Source organism: Micrasema longulum, unplaced genomic scaffold, assembly GCF_059751315.1.
Source record: "Micrasema longulum isolate JH-2025_06_02 unplaced genomic scaffold, ASM5975131v1 h1tg000026l, whole genome shotgun sequence".
In the NCBI taxonomy this organism is placed as follows: Eukaryota; Metazoa; Arthropoda; class Insecta; order Trichoptera; family Brachycentridae; genus Micrasema; species Micrasema longulum.
Window position 1 is genome coordinate 310,052 of NW_028277233.1, and position 27,334 is coordinate 337,385.

Below are 27,334 nucleotides of genomic sequence, written 5' to 3' on the forward strand. Positions count from 1 at the left end.
GTAAATTTAAAATATATTTTTTCTGAATTCGCAAACCATTTGATCACAAATAATCATAATTTCACACCTCATATAATATTTTTAGTACAACAATAAAAAAAATGAATAAACAAGTAAATAATTATGTCCGTTAACGAAAATTATTTGTGAAAGTTCGTTCTTATTTATTGTAGAAATAAAAAACGCACAAACCTGTGGATCTAAGTATAAGTCGTCTTTTACTTGTAAAACAGTTTTTTCTATGGTCCGTTTCTATTTAATTTTCTGAAAATAAATTAAATTTCAGTTTATTTACTTAGAAAAAAATGTGTACATATTTTTCAATCATATTTATCAAACATATTTTTTTACATGGGTTAAATACATATTTATACCAACGTGTTATGTAACCACTTTGTATCCCGGAGCCGTGTTAACACATGATTATATAATCACGCGTTATGTCCCGGTCCCGTGTTTTCACGTGGTTTACCAGCGGTTGAAAAAAGTGCATTTAATTGACACCTAGTGACTTTTATTAGTACGTTTTTTATTTAAAGTATCTTCATTGGCAACCTACAATTGAACATGTTCAAGAGAAAAAAATGTATGAATATTCTGTTTTTTATACAGAAAACTTAATTTTACTTTGTAGATAAAATTGAAGATAAATGCTCACTTACCATTGTAATCTTATCTGGCCCAAGAGAAAGGCGTCTGCTGAGAATCTGGCTTTTAGAACGTGGTTTTTTCTGTTGAAATTCTTTTGTGTGTTTTTTTTTTATTTGGACATTTTTTTTCAATCTTTATTTTTTATTTTCGATGCACATATTTTTTTTTTTCCATAGTAACAAGAGTTTTTTTATGTTTAAAGAATTAAAAAGACAAGATGTATATATAATTAGAACTCAATTATAAGCACCTGCTGACGAACTGCATTTTATGCAGTTTCGTATGATTTGATAATTTATATGTTAATTTTTGTATGCTTTTGATAAATAAATAAATTTTTAAAAATATATTTAAAAAATCCGGTCTCTGAGCTGACTGGAAGAAAATTTGCGAGTGCGAAGACAATCGGTTCCAGGCACAGGGTCCGGCTTCAGCAAAGGCATGATATCCTCAAAAAAGTTCTGCTGCGCCAGAGTTTGACAAGTTTTCCTCTGCCTGCAATCCCCGCCATTTCCCATTCCGCACCCCATCAAATGCAGATGAATTTTGATGGGAACACAAATGAACATCTTATGGGCCATTTTTGGTGTCATGCTAGGTTGTACCGCCACCAATATTTGTGTACTTTCGAGGGTCTCATATGCTAAAACTATGAAAATTAAAGAGTATCTAAAACTATGACTGGATTGTCAGTTTTATTGACTACCGGAAATAGTTTGTCTCGAGCAGAGAAAGAGTTGCGAGGTGACGTCACAACGCTGCGAGAGGGTTTAAATTTGGGCTTGTGTGGATACGGCGCGCGCTTAGTTTAGGATTAAGTTGGTCTATTTTAGTAATCGAGATTTCTACAGACAGCTATGAACGTGATTTAAACGTTGATAATACAAGAAGTATAAAATTAACATTGGAAAGACGGACACATTGTGATACTTAAAAAATGCCGCATCGGTTTAGGTTAAATATCAAGGTTAGCTATTTGTGCCAATGATTTCGCTAAATAAATGTTACATATTTTTATCGTAATTTTTTTTCTTTTTTTTGAACATTTTTTCTGACAAACAAAACAAAATAATCTCCCAATAACGAGAATAACGTATGTAATTTCGCATCCAAAAAATAAAGATCCGAAGGAAGTACCAAAATTTTTATTTGTATTTATTTTTGTTATGATGAAGAAATATCGAGGAAAAGGTATTTTTATCAACCATAGCTATTTAAATACTCGAAAAACAATATAATGGTATTTTTTATATATGAGGACATAATTTGAGAACTCTTCGATGCTATTTCATTGCAAAAAATAATTTCACAATGATTTTTATCTACAAAATACATACAATATATTGTATGCTTAACACATTAAAAGACCAAATTCTTATGAATTTGTTGGAGTACATCTTGGAAAAAAAATACCACTTGGTTATGAGCTAGGTTTTAAAAATAAAAACGTTTTTCTTTTCATATTTGCAAATAAATATTTTATGTGTAGGCGATATTCGTACCGAGAATTTGAACAAATGAAAATGTACTTTCTACTTAAATCTGGAGAAAAACCTTGGTACATATGAATAAGAAATCGAACTTTTTTTTTTACAGGTGGTTTTATTAAACAATATTTTACAGATTTTTAAAAGTATAAGCATTTATTTTTTTGTGGATGAAGCGCGGCCACTTAATTGGCCCATAGGCAGATGCCTGTGTGTTATATTGGTCAATTTTAAATGTGTACTGTAATATAAATAAGAATTCATATTGTAAAACCACTTAAATAATCTTAATATGCCGACCGGTGACAGAACATGCATATTTCTTTGTCAAAGCTTAAAAATATACTAACAATTAAAAGTAAATACTTTAAATCTTACTAAATAATAAGAAGATAAACAATTAGTTAACGAGTGTTTAGTTTTTATGTATACATTACGTCCTGGCATCCAATTTTCAGAAAAACTTTTTTTTTTTATTTGAAAATTTATTTATAAACCCTTACGGATTATTACATTCATTTTACATAAAATAATAAATACATTTTTCATTTATACTCTGTTGTTCAAAATAATATTTTTTACATCTTTGGAAAAGTTTGTCTGAGTCTTTTGTTTAGTTTTGTCTGGTAGTTTATTGTATAATTTCAGTCCCTGGTTCATTAGTCTTGATTGTCCTTGTCTTGTTTTAGAAAGTTGTATATGGTATTTGTCTGATATTCTCGTATTATGTCCATGTTGACTACAATTTTGTACTAGTTTTAGTTCTTCGTCTACAATTACATTAGTGGTTAATTTATGGATAAATTTTAATGATTCTAGTTGAAAGAGTTTAGTTATATTTGATTGCTTAGTTTGTTTAAAAAGTTCTCTAGTTGCAGTTAAATAGGGAAGGTCATATACTAACTTTAATATTTTATTTTATGTATTTATTTATTTATATACGGCATTTCTACCATTTACATATATGTGGTATAAAGAGTGCTTAGAGATAAAAATATTTTTAAAAAAAAATCGATTATGAAATATTAATATACTCGTACTGTACACATTATTAATTACTTGAAATACATACATATATTAAAGAAATTATACAATAACAAAATACATTAATCAATCAAATTATAACTATTCCAACCCAATCCTCTGTTGTCTTTGTAGTCTGTTTATGTCATTTTGATATCCTGCTCCCTATAATAGTTGCGTATATTTTAGTTTTTACATAGACTTCATACATTAGAATTTTTTCCGTTTTTGGAATTAAATTTTTGATTTTTAAAAAAAGATAAAATATAAGGTTTCGGATTCAAATGTATTTTAAAAAATTGAACATTTTTAAAGGGGGCTGTTATTTAAGTTCTTAATTTGGTTATTGATTTTAAGATCGCTATTATTAAAATTTATTATAAATAATATTTATTAAAATTCTATCGCTATTATTTTTTATCCTACTTATTTTTTAAATTTCAAATCCATCTAACTTCGGACCTTTATGTCTTACATGTAATTTTTTTTATTTCTGTTTATTCGTAAAAAAATTGTTTTAAATCATTTAAATGTGATGGCATAGTTTGATTTATCGTTATTTGATCTATGTGAAGCTAAATATTCTTTCCGTCTATATTTAATTGCTCTCCCGCTTTGTCATATATATGAACCAGGACAATTACATGTTAATTTATTTATTCCGCTTTTTTCAAATTTGTTGAACTGATCTTTAATGAATGTTTGGTCCAAAGATTTTTATTATAAATCGAAACTTAAATATTGTTTTTTTGTAACACTTGTTTTATTTTATTGCTAGTATTTCCAAAATAATTTGATTTTACCCACTTTTCATTCTTATTATTATCGATATACGTACAAATCTTATGTTACACAAAAATATCAAGATATGCTGCGATTTGTGTACTAATGCAGTGCCCTATGCACCATTAGGCGCGGAAAGGGAACGAATGAAATACATTCCTTTTCTGACTCACTGTCATAATTAAATAATATTAAACAGTAGAAAATATTACGGTTTCACGCCATTTTTCGGTAAACACGTCATCTTAAATATATCATTCATGTCAATGATGTCGGGATGTAAGCATGCATCGCCTTGTAATGATCATCTAGTATATGAAAAAATCAACGCTTATCAGTTCATGGTTTACTTCTTCGTCCTAATTCTCAATGCACCATTTTTACCATTTAATTACCCATTCACAATTCCTATTTCTTCTCTAACTCGTAAAGTGTCCATGCGGTTCGACTTTGGAATCATCTTCCATCCACTATCAAAGATGTTTTCACAGTATCTCTGTTTAAATCACGTCTGAAGAAACATTTCCGCTCTCTTCTTCTATTCTCCTTTCCTCTTTTCTCTTTATTTATTTTTCCCATTCAGTGACATTAATAATTTAAGATAATAAATATCAAATAACAGTTACATATTTCTATTTTATTCACGTTTAGCTAATTATTTTATTTTCTATTGAATACGAAAATAATGTAAAACATTTACATTTTTTCGGATAAAATAAATTTTTATACACACCGTCATTATAGGAGGTTTCTGCGTTCGTTTGAGAAGTTTAATGTTAGTTGTTAAATCAAATCACCTTATACATAATATTTTTCTGAAGCACTTACTCTCAAAACTCAGAAGTTCGGTATTCAAAGTTTTTGCAGGTGCTAGGATTTGCACCCATATAAGAGTACCGGCGTTATACAAGAGTTGAATAATCGAGTCAAAAACTGGACGCAGCAGCCTCCCGTAGGGAGCGTTTTAAGGGCGCGGCGGCGGAACTGGCTTAAACACGTGTTTGGGAAAGACTTAACTTTCTTCACACCCGCGGGTATCGCCGTCCTAGAAAGCCGTCGACGATAATCTGTTGGTTTTATTCGGCGGAACTAAGGGGTGTGGAATTGACTTGGGATGAGGCAGGAGTGGTGCCAGCTGATAGGGTCTTCTGGAGGCATCTGATAATGTCCAAACGCTCCATTTGGTAGCGGATGCGTAAAGAATAAGAAGATACCTAAACGTAATCAAAAAGTAGATCGAATACGTACTTAAACTTTTCTCAGCTCAGTAAAAATACTGTTAATTTTTACCTTATCATCATTTATTAAATGGCGCTGTTACCCCCTAATTTGTCTTCAGGTTTATATTAAACAGTGATGCATTGTTTAATTATTCAAAGAAATCAAGTTATTTATAATAAATATATTGAAAATCAATATAAAAATATCTTAAGTAACTGGAAGCTCACGGTATCCAAGAAATCCATTCAGCCATTTCTGACTGCAGCCGACTCTCGTGAGTCCACCGGGCCTGAGTTCCGTAGTTCAAACGTAAACTGATATTAAACTGCCGATTAAAATATTAGTACAATAATATTACAAACATATGTACTCGTACATAGTTATCAAATGTTGACCAAAGGTATAGACCTCAGGGTTCGATTCCCACTCCACCCCAACTTGATTCCATTTTCTAATAGTGAGTTATTTACAACTCGTTGAAAATTGCCAATTAAAATGAAATATTTGGGTAAATCATAAGAACGCAAATCTTTCTTTTTACAAAAAAAAAAATGTATTCGAATTAATATTTTATTTTATTTTTATAATGTTTTTTTTTTTTAATTCCTTAAAAGTTTTTTAGTATCTTAGAGTGTCTCCTTCGAGAAACTTCTAATAGGTGAGTTTCACTTCAAGCAAAAGGTTTTCTAGTCTCCTGTCAGGGAGTAAAGAACCCTGTTGCAGCGCAGCGTGGAAGCGCCGCTCGCGTGGGCGTCGCGACGCTGCCCGCGCCGCCCGCGCCGCCTACGCCGCCCACGCCGCCTCCGGCACTCGGCTCCGTGAATGAACGCGACTCAGTCCACATTCCCAACCCGCCGCTATTAGTCCTGCGCGAATCCCGAATTCGGCGGCGGTAAAATTCGAAACCAACATTACATACACACTGAACTTTTGACAACTCGAAGGCTTCGTCGCCGGACGTTCGGAAAGTTCGCCGCGAACTTTCGACCGGCCGCCAAGTTCGGAAACATCACCCAGTTCGTTGTCAAACCTGTGATCGTTTCGTTTTTTAACAGTGGTCTTTATTTTCAAACTTTATTTACTATTTTTTTAATGTTCGTTTTGATAAAAATAGTTTCTTCGATCAATAATTGGTCTGTTTTTTTTATTTTAAATAGAAATTAATATTTCCATAATTATAATTCACTAAGGTTTTGCAACGCGCCCGGCAGGTTTCGCGGCAAACTGTCAAGTTCGTCAACACGTTCGAAAACGTTAACCAGTTTGTAAAACCTGTGATCGTTTCGGTATTGCTTAAGTTATTTTTTTTTTACGAAACTAATTTGAATTCATTTGGGGTTGATACTTAGTCGTCATTTTAAACATCTGTTTTGGATTCACATTTTTCAATTAAGTACACCTAACTAGAAGGCATTAAGCTTATTTTGTAGCGAACTTTCAAGTTTGCCGCCAAGATCAGAAACGTCAAACTTATTATAGTTTTGCTTTTTGCTATGTTTTTGTCAATACAGATTATTTTTTATAAACTTAATTTTACAAAAAAAGTAAACGTACTAAATTATTTTAATATACTTTCTTATTTTAGAACATGTCTAAAATAAAACGTATGAAACCTCATAACACTTTGAGAAGTCGTATAAAGTTGCATAAAAATGAGATTTATGTATTCTTTTTGACATATTGACTCTAGCTGCCTACAAATAATATTCGTTTTTAATTTTTTAAAGGTTTAAAAACCCCGACAACAGAACAGTTTTCCTCTTAAAACCGATGTGTGCATGAGTTAGAAAAGAGAAGAGAAATGTAGAGGATATAAAAGAAAAAAAAAAAAAAGCTTTCAATTGTTTGCAAATAATCTGCTGCGTAAAACGCAACGTTTTGAATTCCTTAAATTAAACATGCGAGAAATTTGAATTTAAGAAAATAAACTCTCTTTCATATTAGTATTATTTAAATTTATCTGCCTACTTTCCAAGCGCTCCATAACCTCAAATCGGGTGATTGTGTCTGTGATCCGGCTCTCATGAACAGCGAGCGGTGGGCGGAATGCTCAGGCGCTCTGAACGACGATCTCAGTGGGCGGAACACATGGGCGGGAGACCTCTCATTCAGCACGCCGCCGCCCAGACTTTCGGTACTCAGCAGTAGTCAGTTTACGTCCACCGATTAACATGATGGTTAAAGCGAGAAAAAAATTCTTCTCGTACCGGGCACCGTCACTCCGCCGCGGAAGTTCTAAATCTTTTCTTTTTGACAATCATGAGATTTTCGCAGTGTAAAAATATTTTCGTAAAAACTGTACTTAAATTAACAAATACTTAAAAAGTGTATCTAAACTGGTTTATTATGATAAAATTAAGTTAAACGTGTAGGATTTATAAAATTGCATTACTGTAGTGATTATTTTATAAAGTTGATAAGAGATAAGAAGGCATCAAGTGACCATAAGAAACTTGTTCTACCACTTATTTATCATTATTCTTGTTTGGTAGTTCATTAAAATATCAATCGTTTTCCAAAGCACTTATTTTTGGTCTTTAACAAAATATTACAACTGACCATGAGATGTTTTGTTACATTCGACATTTTTTTCCAGATTTTTTATCGAGTTTTAGTCAAACTTTTATTTCACATATCACTTCCCTATAGTAAAGCTTATCTTCCAAAAAAGTGATTCTTATATAAAGTGGACCAATCCGAGAGTTTTATACACATTTTTAACGAAAAATAAAAATGGACGTAGATTAAATAAACACAATCGAACCGATCATTAGTCAATAATTTATATATATTTTTTGATGATAATCAAAAAAATACGAAACTAATGTAAACATTTTTGAGTGTTTGTGCCTAATTAAGCGTGTTTTGTCTCACCTGAGCTTATAAATGTTGTGATATTTTTAATTAGTGTAATTCCACTATAAATGTTGTGCCCTAAAAGTGTCACACAAATCTTCCTGTGCCAATGATTGTCAACAAATCTTATGATTAAAATAATAAAACCAACCGCTTCGTCAATTTTTCAGTCAATGTCATACAAATTAAGTGTCTAATTTAAAAATAAATTATCGATGTTTTACATTAAATAGTGTTCTTAAGAATCAATTATTAATATTGTGATTGTGTCATATTTGGCACTGCTATTATCACCGGTTTATTTGAAAAAAACTTTTGACGTCAATATCATAAATATAAATTAAAACGTCATGAAGTACAACATTTTCGAAATTCAACATAAAAGAGTCATTAAAAATAAATGATTAACATTAAAACTGTGCCATATTTGGCAGCACTTAATCATATAAATTAATTTTGGATAAAACTATATGACTATTCTTTATCACAAGTGTTATAAAAAGTAAGTTTTTCTGTATGAAAAACCAAAGAAGTGTCTTGAATCTGTGCTATATTTGGCATCGCCAAATCACCTAAATCTATCGAAAAACTGTTTGATAATCCTCAGCCTAGTAAAAAAAAATTAATAAGTGTTATCAAAAATAACGTTTTCTGTGTTGGAATTAAAAAAAGTATCTAAGGAATCCGTGCCACATTTAGCGCTGAAATTATTAACTAAAAACTGTTCGGCTGATAAGGTTAAGTTTTTTATTCACATATGGTGGGCTATTTTTGTGTTCTCTTTGCCGCTGAGTGGAGCGCCGGGTACCGAGGCTGCAGGTCGGCATGCTCGCGCTGATGATGCGGCGGGAGGGTGATGACCCTCAAGACAGCCCCTTTCTGGCGCCGCCGCCTCCGCGGCCTCGCGCCCGCCACGCCGAGGAGTTCGTGGACATCTCGCAGGTGCAGCAGCTGCTCTTGGACACGGGGGCGCCACCCCAGGCGCAGCCCCAGATGGGGGGCCAGTACGCGCCCGGGCCCCGCCCGCGCCCGCCGCCCCCGCAGCCCTACTACGTGCCCTGCCCCCAGCAGAATGCCAGTGTGGAAGACCTGGTAGCGCTATGGTTCTCCGGCACTCCGACGCAAGGTTTGAAACAACTTTTTCTTGCTCCTTTACTCGCAAAGTTGGCCCATGTTCGCCGAGCACGCGGATGTAAAGGGTCACTTTATTCTACTTTGTTTCTTATTGGTCTGTACTTCTTATTTTATGAGTATTTCGATGAGGAACTTCGATTGAGAGTAAAGAAACGACTTAACTATATTCAGCGGCTCCCTTGGATTGATAGCTAAGACGCTTGCCTCACGCTAGGTAATTCTGGGTTCGATTATCACTAATATAAAACAAACAAATCATCCCACCGTATGTCCGTAAGAGTATGCAGAGAGAACAGAATGCTACATCCATAGAATTAAGAATAGTCCTGAAACCGCATACGCACACCAAACAGAAGGCGACTTAGCTACTTATAAATGAGTAGGTTCACGTTTTGACCCATTAGTTTCTTTGTAGACGTCGCTCAGTACGCAACTCCCGATTTGAATTCAACTATGCTGTGATGTGTTTTTTTAAAGTGTAGAAATACTGCTAGGATTTTAAAGAAACAGAATGGTATCACATTTCATGTGTAATTAGCAAACGAATGTTTAAGTAGCAAATGCATTACTTTAGTTTCATTTTTAAAAACTGAATTATTTTTCCTTTTGTCAGATTGTCGAAGAAACAAAATGGAAATTTCGTTAGTGTTGCCAGGGTAGTAGATTTTTTTGCCCTACTTTTCTCATCTAATAAGAGACATAATGAAAATCAGACCTCAGATTAAACAACTCTGTGGTAGACATTTGACCGACATTATCTTCAAAACATCAATTATTATTTAACATGATATAAAAATATCCGTTTTATGTAAAATAAAGATTGTTTCATATTTTAAGTTTAAAGTTCATTAATTTCATTACTCTTATTGAATGACCCTTTACTTACCTACTCAGTTGTGTCAATCAATATTTCCGCGTGCACAATAAAATTTTAGAGAAATTAACATATCGCTTTTTTTTACCTTACATTTGTACTACGATTTTTTTTCCCATCGTGCAACATTACGCGGTGACATCACGAATGCACGCAGCGGAAGTGGGGTATAGTGGGGAGATTTTTGGACACAGTCCGATGTATTTAGATACGATTCTACGCTCCTTCTGGACTATTCTTAATTCTATGGCTACATTCCTCTGTCTATGCATACAGAAGTCGCTTCCCCTATATTAATTCATCTTCTCATGCACGCGCGCCGATTATTTTGACTTTTGATATGAATGGATTTGACAAGTATTTGTTGGATCTAGTCATGCCATGTCTTTCTCAGGCATCCTCGAATTCTGCATCCGTCAACATTCACATCATATTTTTTTTTAGCCGTATATTCGCTGACTATTTGCTCTTCATGTCAAAAATATGGTTTGGGGTGCAAACATAGCTGAGGCGTTTGCAGGGCATTTAAAAACCGTTTATAGTAATAAACCTCCGCTTCTTAATATTAATATTGCCAAGCAATGTTCACAGACCGGTGCACAATTTATTGATGTTCAAAATATCAATGAGAAAGACCAACACTATTATTATGGTCACAACCAACACTATTAAAAAATAAGCGATACTAATTCTCTCGGTCCGGATTTTATATCGACACTCTTCCTAAAAGGTTGTGTGAAACTGATAAAAAAAAACATCTCTGTTTTTTTAAAATCTTTCTATTAATAGGGGGTTTTCCTGGAAACATGGAAGACGTCAAAAGTAACTCCTATACATAAGAGTGGATCTTAGTCACCCGTAGAAAATTACAGACTTGTAGCTATTCTTTCTGCACCAACGAAGATATTTGAAATTATTATATGTGGAATGGTCGCTTCCCGAATAAAGACATTTATTATTGATAAACGACATGGGTTCAGGAAAGGCCGTTTAATTGAGACAAACCTAAGGGTTTTCACAAACTACGTCACGGAAGCTCTGAATGCAGGACATCAGGTAAACTGTTCATAAAATGACTTGGCCAAGGCCTTTGATACTGTCAACCATGATGTCTTTTTCAAAAAGCTGTATGAGATTGGTTTCTCGGATCAGATGGTTTAATCAGTTTGATCAGATGTTTACGCAGAGAAAATTCTTAGGTTTGATCGGACGGCATGTTAAAATTAATGGCAAATTACTTCTAAAATATAAACCAATGCGTCTCTTACGGTCTATTCCTGTCAAAGTATGTCTATACTTTCTTGGGTGTCCCGCAAGGGTCTAACCTGGGTCCATTGTTCTGTATTTTCATGAATAATGTTGAAAAAGTAAAATTGAACTCGCGTTTTCTCTCATTTTCGGATGACTCAAAACGTTTTTTTAAAAATGACAACTTCTGATGATTTTTATCTTCTCCAAGCGGATATATTAAATATATCTGAGAGAGAAAGACGAAACAAACTTACACCTCGCGTCCTTCACTAGGGTCCAAAAAACATTTCGCTACAAAATAAATGACCGAAATCATCATCAAATGTTAAAGATCTGGGCGTTAGATTTGCGAGCACTCTGACATTTCATGATCACATAGAAACAATCAGCGGTAAAGCATTGAAGATTTCAGGATTTGTTCTGCGCACTGCCAGGGTTTTCGAAAATACCCGCTTACTGAGAACCTTTTACAACTCCTTGGTGCGAAGAAGACTAAAGAGTACCCCGATGATTTGGGAGCCACATGGATGAATCTTATGATATAAAAAATCCAAAATAAGTTTTTGAGACATGAGAAAATGCGGCTATTATCCTTGGTTCTACCCGACCGAGTTTTTCCAGGGTATGCATGGCTACAACAATTTAGAGACTAGAGGGAATGTGTATTTGACTACACATTTTTGCGATTGTAGCGCAGTACGGTCGATAATTCTGAGAATATTATGAACATTGGTTTGTATATACCTATAAACAACAACAAAATTGCTCAACATTGTTGAACAACATTGCTGTAGATGTTGATCTGTTTTATGTATCCGAAGCGGTTTTCCGGAGCAGGATTCTCCTACTATTTTGACAGTCTTTTATCAATCTATTTATGTATTTTTTGTCTATTTACAATATTTGCGTCTTAAATTTTAGTTTGTAATGTATATGTTACTTTATATAAATGCATTGAATTTCATTGAATTGAAAAAACCAACGCAGAACTTATTTATTGTTTTTTTTGGCATAATATATAAATTTCGACATTTGTGCGCCTATCGTGGATAGTTTTACCACACATTCACCAAAAAGATCGTATCATCTTTGATTTTTTAATTTCATGTTTTACTTCCATATATGAGGGTTTAGATTAAATTAATTATAGTGGGCTTTTTTGTCTATTCGTAGTGCACAAACAAATATGAATTATTTTTTTTACTTTTTCAAATATTTTAATAAACATTGTTCTTTTGTAAGTATAAGAAATAAATCCTAATTGTTGTTTTATAAACGTTATTTTTTTATTTTAAAATATGGATGTTTTTTCCAACGCCTTGTTTTGTTTTTATTTTAAAGTGTAGCTATTTATCGAGCAATCTGGCGCGACGCATATAAAGAACCTTGGTGATGATCGATCTTGACTTTGCAAAATAAAATGCAAAAATCTTCCGCATCCATTACGGCAGGAGTCAGTGCGGGCTGCAAGAATGAATAAACATATTGGCCAATTTGTAAGACGAAATAATTGGCAATCCTTTGACGCTCGAGATTAAGGGCGGCTTTACAAAGGAGAATCAAGTTTGTGCACTAAAAAGCTTATCAATCTTAATGCAAGTATGCACAGAGTATATAAATACATAAACTATGCATATGAGTGTAATTAAGGATATTTTAAATAACTCACAAACGTGTTATTATAAAGAAAACCGATTTACATAAGGTACATAAATTGGGGCTTGTTAAGTATTTTCCGTTCTTACGAGTATGACTAACCCAAATATTTTCATCTTCAACTGTTTCTTCTTTGTCGTCTTAATCAATGTTGAGTGTTGTGACTCCAGAGATTTCAGGTAGTACGTGTACGAAACGCCTTTATTAGTCTTGGTCCTGGGCCAAGTTGAAATTTAACGCAACTTCTTTGCTCAACAAAATCAGGCATTGTTAAAATCGCTAAATTAACTTTTTGTTGTTGTCGAAACACGTACGCAACTATCGGACAAATGCAGACATTGGCATGAAATTTGGCACAGATGTCAATGACAGTACTATCAACTGAAAAAAAAAGATTTGCTAGAATAACCCGTGTATTTAAATTTAAAATTTCACCTTATTTTTTTATCACAACAGAACTACATATTTTGTATTCGCAAAAATGAGCTATTTTTACTATGTGCATGTACGTTTATTTAACGTCAACGTTTTTTTTATACCTATTGTGAATCTGACCTCACACTGTTTCAATTCGTTGCATGTCATATAATTAATGTCGCATACAGCATACAGTGTATAAAATACAAAGTTGCTCAACAGGATTACTTAAGTCGTCTATGAATTTCCTTTGTAAATCATCGCTTACATCACACCTTTAAGATACAAATATCACCCTTATAAGCAATTTGTTGAACTATCTTGAAATTTAAAGATATTTCCAATGAATCTAAATAAATAAATACTAATTATCTCAGTGAACTCTCAAATAGGGCAAATCGATCTACGAAGTATATAAACTAATTATTTTTTTTAGTTTATATACTTCGTAGATCGATTTACGTTTACGACGGGCGTTTCTTAGTAATGAAAAAAATTCGGTAGGTTCTCGTCCTTTTCATGAACATTTTAGTTCTATTACTTCACAAACTCAATTAAAAATGGGAAAAAAAAACAAATCAAGACACGAAGATAAATGTTACACAGTGTATGTATAATTAAATATATATACAATTTAAACCAACCAATAAACAACATTTAAACAGTTCATGGTCGCGATTGAGACGTCACAAGAGCAAACATTTTAGTTACTTTTTTTTAATCGTTTTATTTATTCGTTTTCATTCTTTTATTCTTTATTATATTTATGTAAGCGTATGTATGCGTATATGTTAATGTGTGTTAGTGTATGTATATATATACATGTTCATGTGTGTATATGTATGTATATGTATTTATATATACATGGATGTGTGTGTGTGTATGTGTATGGATATGTATGTATTTTGTGTGTGTACATTTATATTGCGAATATGTTATGAGGGAAGTTGTAAATAACTCACAATTTGAGAATGGAAATCAAGTTAAGATACGGCTCGATTCTATTCATACTCTCAGTTAGTGAATCAATAATAGAATGACATATACTATGAATTTAATTTAAAACATAATATTAAATGATTTTGGCTTATGATATTCGCTTCATTAAAATCTAAGAAATATAAGTTAATAGGTAAAATAAAAATCAAAGTGTTTTTTTAAGGTTTCACCTAGGTATATGTATTTAATATTGTGATTTAATTATGTTTAATAAGGCATGTTAAAATTTATATATAATATCCCCCTCGGCACGGAACACCCCAGTGAGGAAACAATATCATTTATTTTTAAAAAGTAATACATGAATTGTAAAAAACTAATAATTTATTAAAAGTAAACAGTGATTTTTCTGGGTTTTGAAATTTACGCAAAGAATAATAATAATCTGTATATGTGATGGCGGATAATGGCATACAGAATTAAACGTAGTTATGCAGATAGCAGTGAGTCACAGAAAAGTGAATCTTAGATTATATCAGTTTTGTGAAAAGGGTGAATAATTGAATCTACACAACAGTTGGAATGTGTTTGACTTTAGAAAATGACAAACAATAAATACATTAGTTTTTTTATAAAACAAACAAGAATGCAATTATGTATTTGACCAGTTTTATTGATTTTTAAAGTACTGTAAGATTTGTCTAGTTTTGTGGGTCTTTTCTGTAAATTGAGAAATGGCGTTTTTGAGATAGACACCATTTTGAAAAGGTGATTATTACAGTTTTTTGTATGAAAACGGTTTAGCTATTTCAAGCTGATCATTGAATTGACCTTACTGCACCCGATAACATCAATATCTCATCAATATCAATATCTCCTCAAGTTGCCTAGTATGTGAAATAATTCAGTCTGATGAATCTCTTCACAACAATAAAGATTTCAGCTCTTTGACTTCACTAAAATCAACAGATGGAAGAATTGAAGAAATACGGATGTTCAAACATAGGCAAAATGGTGAATGTTACACAGTGTGTAAAGTGGCCACTGAAACCAGCCAATGACAGGTCCTGTAAATGCCTTGACTTCCATATTCCCTTATTTAAGGTATTCTCCATCCCTGTTGTAATTTGTTGATCAATATCTATTTTTTTCAAAATTGTGGACTAGCTGCTTTCTGCATAACTACGTTCAATTATGGTTGCATGGGCAATTTGTCAATATATATATATATATATATATTATACACTTCCATCATAAAGCAGTCATTGGCCTCTATTTGCGATAAAATTTAACAAAACATGCGTTCAATTGTGCGTTAACAATGTATCTAGTTACACCGTTCATTCTAATATTGTGTTATTGTTTTATATCACTGATAAAATGAAGACCACCTAGAAGAAATGATAAACAAGAGTATTCAATACAATCTGCATTCCATTCATAAAATATTTGTCTTACTATGTACAATTCACGATGACCCAGAGAGTCGTTCATAAGAAGATTTTACATGTACTTACTTCGTGTAACAATGAAGTTACTTAAATGAAAAACAATGTTGATTTAAAATCGATTAAATGATTATCATGTTTTGATAACAATAGGATGCACTTCTTAAAAAATGACAATCGATCCAAATGTTAAAAGAATGTACAAGTGTGCACCTATGCTCAAAAAATAAATACGTCAAACATTCAACAATTGAATTTTTATTTTCATCTAAAAGACGCTAGATGGCCCGGCCCACGTCAAAACGAACGATATAAATATATTTGTATTTAAATCCAACATGTTCATTTCACATACAACTAAAGAACGAATGAATTAACTAAATTAAATTTTGATTTTTACAAACATAAAATTTTATTTACAAGAAATAAATTAAACGACGTTATTATGTCTATTTAAAGTTGCCTACAAGATGTTTAAATACTCAACTCATCTTCTAAAGCAAGGTTTTCTAAAATATTTCAGTAACGGAACACTTGGCTTTTTTTTTGGCTTAAATAATTCGTAATGGTAAAAATTAAAAGAAAAAAATAAAACAATCATTTATTACTTATTTAGTAATTATGGCAATACGGAAATTTTACAAACTACGAATACCGATAAACATATGTAAAACGGACTTTAAAAAATTATTTGTATTTTCAAAATCAATATGGATATTTTTAAGAAACGTTGTCCTGCAGAATTTTTTAAATATATATTTTTTTAAACACGTCTTCACAAAAACGCGACATGTTTGGCCTTGACAATTGCAACGTCAAGATTAGTGACGATGTTTTATTTAAATTTAAACATTCACAAAGTTCAAAATTTTGCCGAATCGTGAAGTAATATAGGCGTGGCCAATGCAATGAACCGTTTTTGTGGGATTTAAATTTTTATTTTTTTTTTACAATTTTTTGTACTTCGCAGATTTCAAATACTCTTATTAGTTTAAAAAAAGGGTGATATTTTCCAATATTCATATAAAAATATTAGTGAATTATGACTTGGATGATTTTGAGTTCATGAATCGCAAACCTTTTTTAAATAGTGAACAGAATTCTTGTATATATCTATTTTGGCATCGCATCTATTTCTGCACTTTCCCTTTGCTGTGGCATAATTAGATAGTCCCACTTAAAAAAAAGTTGCAGAAAACTAAAGTAAAACAATGATAGCTTGTTTTGACACATTGGTTTAGTCTTTTAACAAACTCGTATTGTTATAATTAAATCCTTGTGTTTTTGTTTAAAACCAAAATAACTGAATAATTCCATCAGATTTTCATAACCACTCGCGCTTAAGTCTATTTTACCAAAATTAATTCCAAACCCAGGTACAGTCCTTATTAGTTTTGGAAAAATATTGCAACAGTGTAGTTTTCGTATAGAACTACTTCAATTTTTTTTGCGGAACACCTAATTAGGCTTTGTGGAACATTGGTATTTCACTAAACATAATTTAAGAAACCCCGTTTCAAAGTATAATAAAACAATTTTGACATATTTGCATTCTTAAAAAATAATTTTCAAGACAAACACAAAAAGATTACTTAACAAATACCCATTCAACTTAAATAAATAAACAAAATACAAACTACGTACGGAGCAAGTGGATACAATGTAAATCTTTTTAAATCACGTGAATAGTTTCTTTACCATAATATATTGTAAGTGTCCTTTTAAATTAAACCTCGTTTTTTTTAAAATAAATTATTTGGTTTTATACCTACTGTATATTTTTGCTTTTTATTTTTTTTATATTTGGTACTGATTTTTATTGTTTTATATCCATCCAATAAAAAAATCACATATTACATAAAAGGTCCTGCCTAAACACAGGATTTTCATAGCAAGTCGGAACCGTGACCAAAAGAACCCCTGTACATTGTAGAAACAGAGAAATAAATAATTGATTTTAAAATGAGTTAAATAATAAGAAGGTATTAAATACTAAAAACAAATCGTAATAGAAACTGTGTCTGCGTAAATATATATTTTTACTGTATATTGACAAATATATTCTCTCACATACGATATCATACACACACACATCCTCTCACTCTCAATCACACGTAGTTACGCTAAATCACACATATATTTCTACATACTATTTCTTTCACCTACAGCCAAAATCCACTGAGCCCGACAAAATGACATAGGATCGATTGACTTTTACCGTGTATATGTATATTTTATTTTTGTTATTTATTTATAAATTGGCAAGTAAACGTGCGAACCAGTACACCATGAGGCCGACTAATCTGCACTCAATTTTTTTTTATCAAAATTTTCACTCGCCAGTCGAAACTAAAGAAATAAAAAACGAAAAAACAAAATGATAAATAAGTATCCACCCATCCTAATTTTACCGAACCGGGTGGATTGGGACGGTACGCATGAAAGGGGCATATGACTATGGATACATTTAATTCGCTTTCTTCTGCTCGCGGTGCCTTGTCAGGTCCTCCTGACATTGGCGATCACTACAGAGAAAGCATCTCGGTCCTGCGTTACTCCTATATTCCTCAGACAGAACAACGGCCCATTAGATGTACTTTTCATAGTGATTTCTGGGTTCGCTAATTCTTTTTACTGTTAATATTTATAGCAGATAATATAATATATCTATTTTACTTAGCTTTACCTCATATTTATTTATTACGTATACGGTCTAAACCTATTACTACAGTTATATGAAGAAACACATGAAGAAACAAGAAACTGATCAAAAAGAACATATTACTTTGTAGCAAGGACAAACAAGGGCGATAAAATAACATGACATAATATATTTCAAAACACGATTAACATATAAGACTTCAAACTAACCCATGCCAATCTATTATCATCCTACACTGTTTTAGTGGCGAAGAGATCGATGAAAAATCGGAAGATCTATCTCAAAGAATACCAAGTTGTGTGACAAATTGACTAATGTACAAATTTATTTATGTGTTTACGGACATTATATATAACAATAAAATAATACTTAAAATCATTAAAAAATAATGACAGAAGCATTGAGAAAGATAAGGGAAATCAAGACAAGATCTGGACTATTTATTCAGTGCTTATTTAAACATCTTATTACTCTTAGCAGATTTTGCCTTCTGGTGACACGATTAAAAATATCGAGAATCAATAACACTGTTCTTATAAAGCTTTATATGGATTATAATTGAAATAATATTGCGTACTTTTGTCTCACAGAAGAATTAAGCATCAATTTTAAATTATTGCCTTCTGGATATTCTAGCCTTAATTTGTAAAATATTAATTTGTAATATTAATTTGTAAAATATTGATCATTCGGTATTTACCAATTCACTATCACAGGTAGTGTAATCTAGTAGCAATTAAAATACTTCGTTAAAATGTGTTGTTGCGCCCCATCGATAAATCAAAACCACTTAATTTTCTCAACCACCGACATAATAATGTACATATGAATAAATGTATCATATTTCATTGTAACGAATAAATTTTAAATGACGCTTTATAATTGAAGTGAGATACTTCATGACATTTAAAAGACTTGATGTGTTGTACTTAATTTCCTTTCCGTAGGTAACGCATGCATTAAATTTACAGGTAAAATGTAAGGACAAGAATGTTATGTTGTGCGTTATTTTTTCCTCAAAATAAATATTAGCGTTTTTGTAATTTGCGCGAATAACTCACTATTAGAAAATGACAATCAAGTTGGTTCTCGCGGACCTCGAACTCCTGATCCGTGAGTCCGCTCTATCCACGGGACCGCAACCCGATTCATTACCAGAAATAATAGGAATTAATACATTATTTCATCAACCAATCATAAAGATATGTTGCATTTAATAAAACAACCCAGCGCCCTTTGGACCAAAAGATGCGGATAAGGGTTTGACGACTGGGATGAGTATCCTTTACCTATCTTGTGATTTTTGTAAGTAAATAGATTTAAAAAAAAAAATTTAAAGCCGTTGACTAGGTGATGTTTTTAAAAACATTGTTAAAAATATATTAAAGGGTACACGGCATGAACGGAGGCATTAACGAACAACAAATTTTATAGGAGAGCAGAAAAAAAAACCTGAACTGTGGGACACTGAGTTCATTTATTTAATAAAATAGGTTTTTTATTTAGTGTTTGAAACATTTTTCTTCTTCGTTTTCGTCTTCGTCTTTTCCATAATATCCTCGTCTTCTTCTACGTCAATGCCACGTATTTTAATTCCACCGAATAAAGTCGAAAAATCGTCATTTACGACCTTCCAGGACTGTGGTTGCTAAAAGGTGTAAAGAAGAAACAACTTATGTTTAGGTTCTTCTAAGGCATGCGCAGCACGTGTCCAAGCCAGGTCCACTGCTGTATCCTGAAAACGCTCATTGTAGGAGGCTGCTGCGTCCGTCCTTGGACTTCAATGTTAGTCATAAATTGGACCACCTTGTGCCTAATATTCTTCTCACGCACTTGCTCTCAAAACTCAGAAGTGCGGTGTTTTGAATTTTGGTACGAGTAAGATGCCAGAATTTGCACTTGTATAGGAGCACTGGCATTTTACAGGAGTTGAATAATCTGCGTAAAGTATAGACTAGAGTTTTAGACGACACTGCATGGTATTAAAAGTTGCTTCAACAATTCCTAAGCGGATTGCAAACTCTTTTTACATGTTACCATCCTCATGTGTGAGTATGTGAACTCTTAGGTACTTCAAGCTGTCGACTTTTTCGGTACTCTGTCTATTATTACAGAGAGGTTGGTAAGGGTTAGAACAGGGTTTGTTGCACATAACCTGGGTATTTTTGGTATCAATAGTAAAATCCAGACAAGCTAAGTTTTCCTGTAGTTTGTCAACAATTTTTTGTAGATCACCAACAGACTTTTCGAGAGGAACCGTATCGTCTGCGTACTCCAACTCGCACAACTTTAGGGGGGAGCTTACTTCTATGCCTCGATCAGGTGTTATTGATTGGCATAATATTTTAACATATTCATAATCATAAAAAAAACCAAATACATACACCTTATTTTTTTTTAAAACTGCTTTCTTGAACTGACAAAAAAGAGCTCGTTGCAGCAATCGTAGCATTTTATGTATTTTTGGCTGCGGTTACCCCATATTAATTTTTTTTACATTTGTAAGACAGAGAGCTATAATTTTTTAGTTTTTAATATTTCGTTTTATAGAACACATCCAGGAGTAAAAATTGGCATTAATATCTCGTAAATCGAAAAAATGAACCTGTTTTAGCTGTGTACCCTTCGATTGTTTTATCTCGTTTCTGCTACCCGAATCGCGGATACGCGTACCTAATTATTCAGTAGCTGATGTAAGAAAGAAAACGAAGTGAGGAGTAATTGCTCGAAACGGGTAGTAATTAGTCGGTCCCGCCTTACAATCAAATAAACCTTAGCTCCGATGTAAAGTATTATAGATATTAAAAGAATCCCGCTCTGAGAGGTATTCATTCAACTCGGGGCATTTTTTCTTCTATTGATTATGTGATTCGATTTGGAGCAGATAAATTCGTTTCGATGATTGAATTTTTGAGAATCGATATTACATGCAAACCGAATGCACATTGAAAAAACTTAAGTAATGTATGATCGTGATCAAATGGGAATTAATCAGCATTCCATCATAATTATTTTTGTATGAATTTAAACACTTATAATGCAGAAATACAGTGCTACAGGAAATTGGATAGAATTTTTTTTCTCCAACATTGAAAAATTAGAACAACGATTTTATTCGACGTTTAATGTATTTTGACGCTACGCGGCTCTACATTTAAATATCACTACAACTCACTGACGACAGCAGTGTGTGACGTCACAGGCGGAGAAATTTGAAAATTACAAAACTTTAAAAAATTGTAGCTATGATAATATAATACAAAAATTTTTTTTATTTTTAATTTTGGTTTTATTTGATTGTCTTTATTTTATTTAAAGAACACAAATCCTTCTTGTTGTGTGATTGACAAAACTGGAATAAAATTGTCAGTTTTTGCAAACACAGTATGAGAAACACCGATTTTTTTTTATAATGAGTTACTGACGTGATAAAAAACATATATAATAATAACATTTCCACGGTCATCATAATCATCCAAATGAAATATAATTTTTCTCAAGCCTGGGTGTTTTTTTTATTTATTCACTACTGTAGTTGGGCCTTCAAACCTGTTGTGGGGCAAAAAAAAAACATTTAAAAATGTATCTATAAAGTAGTTTTATATTTATTTTATTTACATTATTTTTTATATATTTATGAACGAGAAAAAAAAAACATTATTCTCGTTTTGCATTTAATGCTGGCTCAGGCACTGTATTGGTATATCTACGGCACGGTATTTTGATTTGAAGTGATAAGTCCTACGCTTCAGGTGCCAATCCAGGAACAATAACCTTTTTTAATAACCTTTAAAATCAGTCATTCACGTCCTCCCTGCCAGGAATCGAATCTAAGACTTCAACAATGTTCGGCAAACGCGTCAAGCACTGCACAACGAGGCGCACTTATACCCGTTCTTTTTTTTTCTTCGAAAGGTCTTTGGGTCAAAACGTTCGTCCAGAAACAGAAAAATATAGAGACATGAGCGGATGAAGGCATTATGTCGCAAATTTAAATAAATGTACTTTATTACCAACCAACTACACCCATTATCAATAATTAAAAGTTTCTAAAACCACTACAATAATTACTATTGTAGTTGTGTCCAAAACGTTAACTCCAGATATCTCTGCTTTTTGTTTTTGCCACGTCTCTCTTTTATCCACTCACGGCTTTAATTTTAAAGATGTTCATAGAATTAATTATTGTTTAAGCATTACCAAATAAATATGTAAAATAATTTGTTTCAAAATTAATATCAAAACTTTTGAATCTCAGAAAACCAGTATTTTCTTATATTCTTTTTTTCCATCTGTCCTCCCTCACAAAATAGTTTCAAAGGTCTCATTTTCTGAATATTTTCAACGTTATAGAACAAAATATAATGTCTTTGTGAACAATGCATCCAGACGAGGAAAATTATACACTCCAGTGATTGTCAGTAATTTATCTGGTTCTGACGTGAGTAATTTCTCTAATAAAGTGATATTTCTCGCTGTCTAGGTAGGAAAAGGAGCGCAAACGGTGACATGCGTGAAATTCCTGAACGTTGTTTTAATGGGAGCAAAGTGTTAATAACAGGAAGCTCTATGAGGATACATTGATGGTGTGCACTTCGGCACTTACTACTTGGTGCCAATCGTAAAAAGCCGGTTCAGCATCACACCGGATCAGTCCCTTTTTACACCATTTCATAAATGTAAAGAAACATTACGACATGGATACGTTTTTCAATAATAGTTGTGTTTCATCATTAATATTTTTTTATTATTTATTTCCTTAAGTTTAATTTTAACTTTTGATTTCAACTCTTAATTTATATGTATTTATATGTACATCTACTACATGCATATAATTAATTGTTGTTGTTTGTGAATTTTTACAAAGAAATATAAATGTTCATGAAATTAGAGAAAGCGGAAGGAAAGTAGAGTTAGAGCTATTCAGTGTCTTCTCCCTTTTATGTACTTTTTATTTAATATTCATATTTTTCTTTTTTAGAATTCAATTTTTTCCCCTCTCCTCCTGCATTCTGTAATTGGTCTTATTTTTTTTATTGTTCTTTTGTACCTTGTATTTATATAAAGACTGGGTTCGATTCCTGGGAGGGTTGACATGAAATATTCATTAATAAGATGATTTAAACTGCAACACATCACTGTCTCTGGACTGGCACCTGAAGCGTAAGACTGATAACCTTGCTTTCGTACGTCAAATTATCGGGATACACTGCACACATTGATTTAATGCAGTGCTTTATCCACCATCAGGTGTGGATCAGGATTTAATGATGATGTTTATTCAACAGAATTTTTACAATTAGTTGGAATCATTTGCTAAAGGAAATCATAAATATCATAAAAAACTCCTTACATAGCTTATTTCGAAAGTGTTTGCTAGGATATCAAAAATATTATTTTTTTTCTTCTTTGCTACAGACATCTGTGGTCTGTTCTTCAGAGTGTTGATCTTCCTGTGAGATGGATTCCCAACTGCCATTCAATTTTTTTAGGAGGTCTTCCATGAGGACGAGTCCAGTGAGGCTGATGCTGAGCAGCGCAAGGGAGTTTAGTGGTGTCCATTCTTTAGACATGACCGTTCCAGTCTCTCTGTTGCTGTCTACTCCTTTTTACGATGTCTTCAACCTCGGGGCGATCTCTTAGAGATTTGCCGAGATTTGAGTATCTTCATTTCGGAACTATTCAATACTTGTTTAGTCTTGAGTCCTGACCCTGACTATGTCTAGCCTTGCTTAAATGCCATATATCATTGTTGGTCTTACGCATGCCTTGTAGAGTCTCATCTCACTTTGCATGGTCATATCTTTCTAAATTTGTTGGAAACTATTTTTGAAAAGGAAATATTTAAGTCTAGGTATTTACAGGGATTATGACCTGCCATTGGTTGGTTTAAATGGCCATTTTATACACTGTGTAACACACAGCATTCTGCTTATGTTTAAACATCCGCATTTCCTCAACTCTTCCATCTGATGACTTTTGTGAAGTAAAAGAGCTGAAACCTTTATCATGTTGGTGAGATTCATCCGGCTGAACCAATTAATCTACTAGGCAACGTGTGAAACAATTTTCCTATTTTTATACTTCTTCTTATACCAGTTGGTCAATGCAACAATGTTTCGAGTATATTCAAATGTTTGCAGACAGGCAGGATTTTTTCCCTAAGGAGTTACTTAGATCCTAATTTGTTGAAATAGAGAGAGAAAACATTTTTGAGAATGGAATATGGGCAACAAATTTAGATCTCAATTACTCCCTAGGGAGGAATTCAGGAATTCAGCCTGTCTGTAACATACTCAAAACATTTTTATAATTCTTGCGTTTGATAATCCAACCCTGGCGAGCACATACACAAGTTTGGACATGAAGTTTCTCGAGACAATCCGAAGAAATAAAGACGTGTGCTGTATCATTTAAATTGATTCGGCAACCGACATTAACAATAATTTGTTGAATTAACTTTATTATTCCAGAGCATAATCTCGAGTAGGATTTCCTGTACGTTCATATGGCATATGATAAATGCAAATTTACGAAACAAAAAACTTCACATCGGTTTCAACTAAACCAAAAAAAGGGAATAAAATTAACTTGCAGAAAAATCATTTACTTATTTTTAGTAGATGCCTAGACTTCTATGTTACCTTTTTATAAATGTTCTTAATCTTTGTTGTAATATGTTAATATTTGTTTTATTTTTTAATTTTTTTTTATTCCGGAATTTTTTTTATTATTTTTTTTTATTTAGTTTTGGTTAGACTGTAAGAATATGCTAGTGGCAATAAGTCCACCATTTAGCTGTGTATACCTTTGTTATTAATTTTGTATGTTTGACATTGTATATTATGGTCAGTTAAGATTTATTATTATTATTATTATTGTGTTGAAAATGAAAATGACTATTGAAAATTAACAATGGGCTTTTCATTTATTTAATGAAAAGGCAACACTTTTATATGTAAAGCGTAGTTACAGGAACTGTAAATTAGTACAGTATGTACTGGTGGATTTTTTAAACCTGGCGCGTTCGCAATACTTACACAAAAAAACATTTTAATGTACAAAATATTGATTTAAAAAATCTTGATATTATATTCAATGTTTTTAAAAATTTATTTGGATTGCGAATAAATGCAACAATTTAATCAAATGTCACATATTTATTTATTTTTGTGACCATTTTAATAATAATTAACACAGTGTAATTAAAATGCAAAGGACAAATTATATTGGAGAAAATATGTATACACACTTATTGATAAACAATAAAGATGTCACATTTGGTTAAAATTTAATATAACCTGTTTTAAATCAACATCCTGTAGATTTTAAATGCGTTTGTGTGAGTTTTGTGAACGCGCCAGCTTTAGTTAAACAACCAGTGCAAGCAACAAAAGTTCAAGTCATTGCTTGCTGAACATCTTAGTCAAAGTAAGTTGTTTGACTGTCATCATCCGTTTTCAAGCAGCCAGTCGTTATTTTAGGAATCCCAGAAAGCGATTCGGATAGCCGGAGTTCAAATAATTAAAGTCTCTTATTTCATTAAGACCTTATTCCAACTAAGTGAAGACACGAAGAATAGATATATTACTTACGTCTACAAAGTATACTCAAGTCTAGTGCATACTTATTTATAGGTAAAGTGCACTGATAGAACAATGAACAAGCTATTAATATAAAGTGCTTGTAAATCGTTCCTTCAATCTGCTTAACATAAATCAAGGATGCATAATTAAGTCCATCTAAGGACTAATACCACACAACTGCATTATTTCATCCTGCAGTTTGTAGTTTGGCTTGTAACACTACTGGAAGCAAAATCTCCGCTGGTGGCCGATAGAGATATCGAAGTTGTTGTTAATATGAATTTATTTTAGCAATCTAAACCCTCATGTTATGAAATTCAATCCATAGTGCGAGATAGCGCATGTATTGTAAACTTACCCATACTGAAGCTTGGTAGCTTTACTACTGTTGGGTATTGAAAACATAAAACAACATACGCATTATTCATGGGTATGGTCAAATTTTTAATTGTATTTATTGTTGAGATAAGAAAAAGAGTATCGTTGTTATGTTTTGTTTTGTTATTTAGGTATTATATCAACCATTTTAATTAAAGGACGATTTAAACCCAAGAAGCGGGCATAAATATGTACCTTCAAAAAAGAACATTTTATTTTTTATTATTATTCATATATTTTGACTCATATGAAGACTCTTCTTCCTTTCATAGTTTAACTTCCCTTACTAAACGTAGAAGCATTTCTGATCTGTCTTTCCTCTTCAAAATTTTTAACAATTTTATCGATAGTCCATATCTCTTGGAGCGTATTTCAATCAATTGTCCCGTAAAGTCAACACAAGTTCATTTTTTTTTATAATTTATTGCCCAAAAAAATTATGTTAAAAACTCGTGTATTTATCGTAGCTGCTCCAAATTTAATTTACTTTGTCCCCATTTAGATATTTTTAATACAAAATTTTGTGACTTCAAAAAAAAACTTTTTGAAACACTGTAAAATGAAACATTTGTCAGTGTGTAATAAGTTTATGTTCCTTTAATTATGTTTATTTTATTATAATTTCAAAATTTTTAATTGTTCAACTTTATTATGAAAATCTCTCTCTTCCACTCATCCACTCTCTTTCCTCATCCCTTAACCTTCTTACGAGCTCTTTTTTTTGTCTTGTATTGTATAATATATTATTTTTCTCTTAACTGTGTAACATGTTCTCTCGTTATATTTGTGAAAAACTTTAATTGGATGTATGCACTATTTTTTATATTTTGTATTCTTATATAATAACTGATGTTTTTCTTTGATAAATAAAAATAAAATAAAGATACATATGTAAAAAAAAAATACAACGTATGAGGCAAAAAGCCCTGTTTTTAGTTAGAATACAGAATAATAAAAAGTGAAAGCAT

The 27,334-nt window shown here is 32.1% G+C and overlaps 1 protein-coding gene across 2 annotated transcripts in view; it reads left to right on the forward strand.

Annotated features, from left to right (window-relative positions):
* The first annotated feature begins 6,000 nt into the window (after positions 1 to 6,000).
* LOC148285522 (uncharacterized) overlaps positions 6,001 to 27,334 on the forward strand; it is a 119,954-nt gene continuing 98,620 nt past the window's right edge. Inside the window, exons 1-2 of one of the 2 annotated variants that reach the window (XM_088223725.1) lie at positions 6,001 to 6,222; positions 7,762 to 9,147. In XM_088223725.1, coding sequence (XP_088079851.1) covers positions 8,847 to 9,147 — 301 coding nt within the window. In that variant the 5' untranslated portion in view covers positions 6,001 to 6,222; positions 7,762 to 8,846. Of the gene's footprint in view, positions 9,148 to 27,334 lie in introns of both variants that reach the window. The other variant, XM_088223719.1, reaches the window with a different exon arrangement.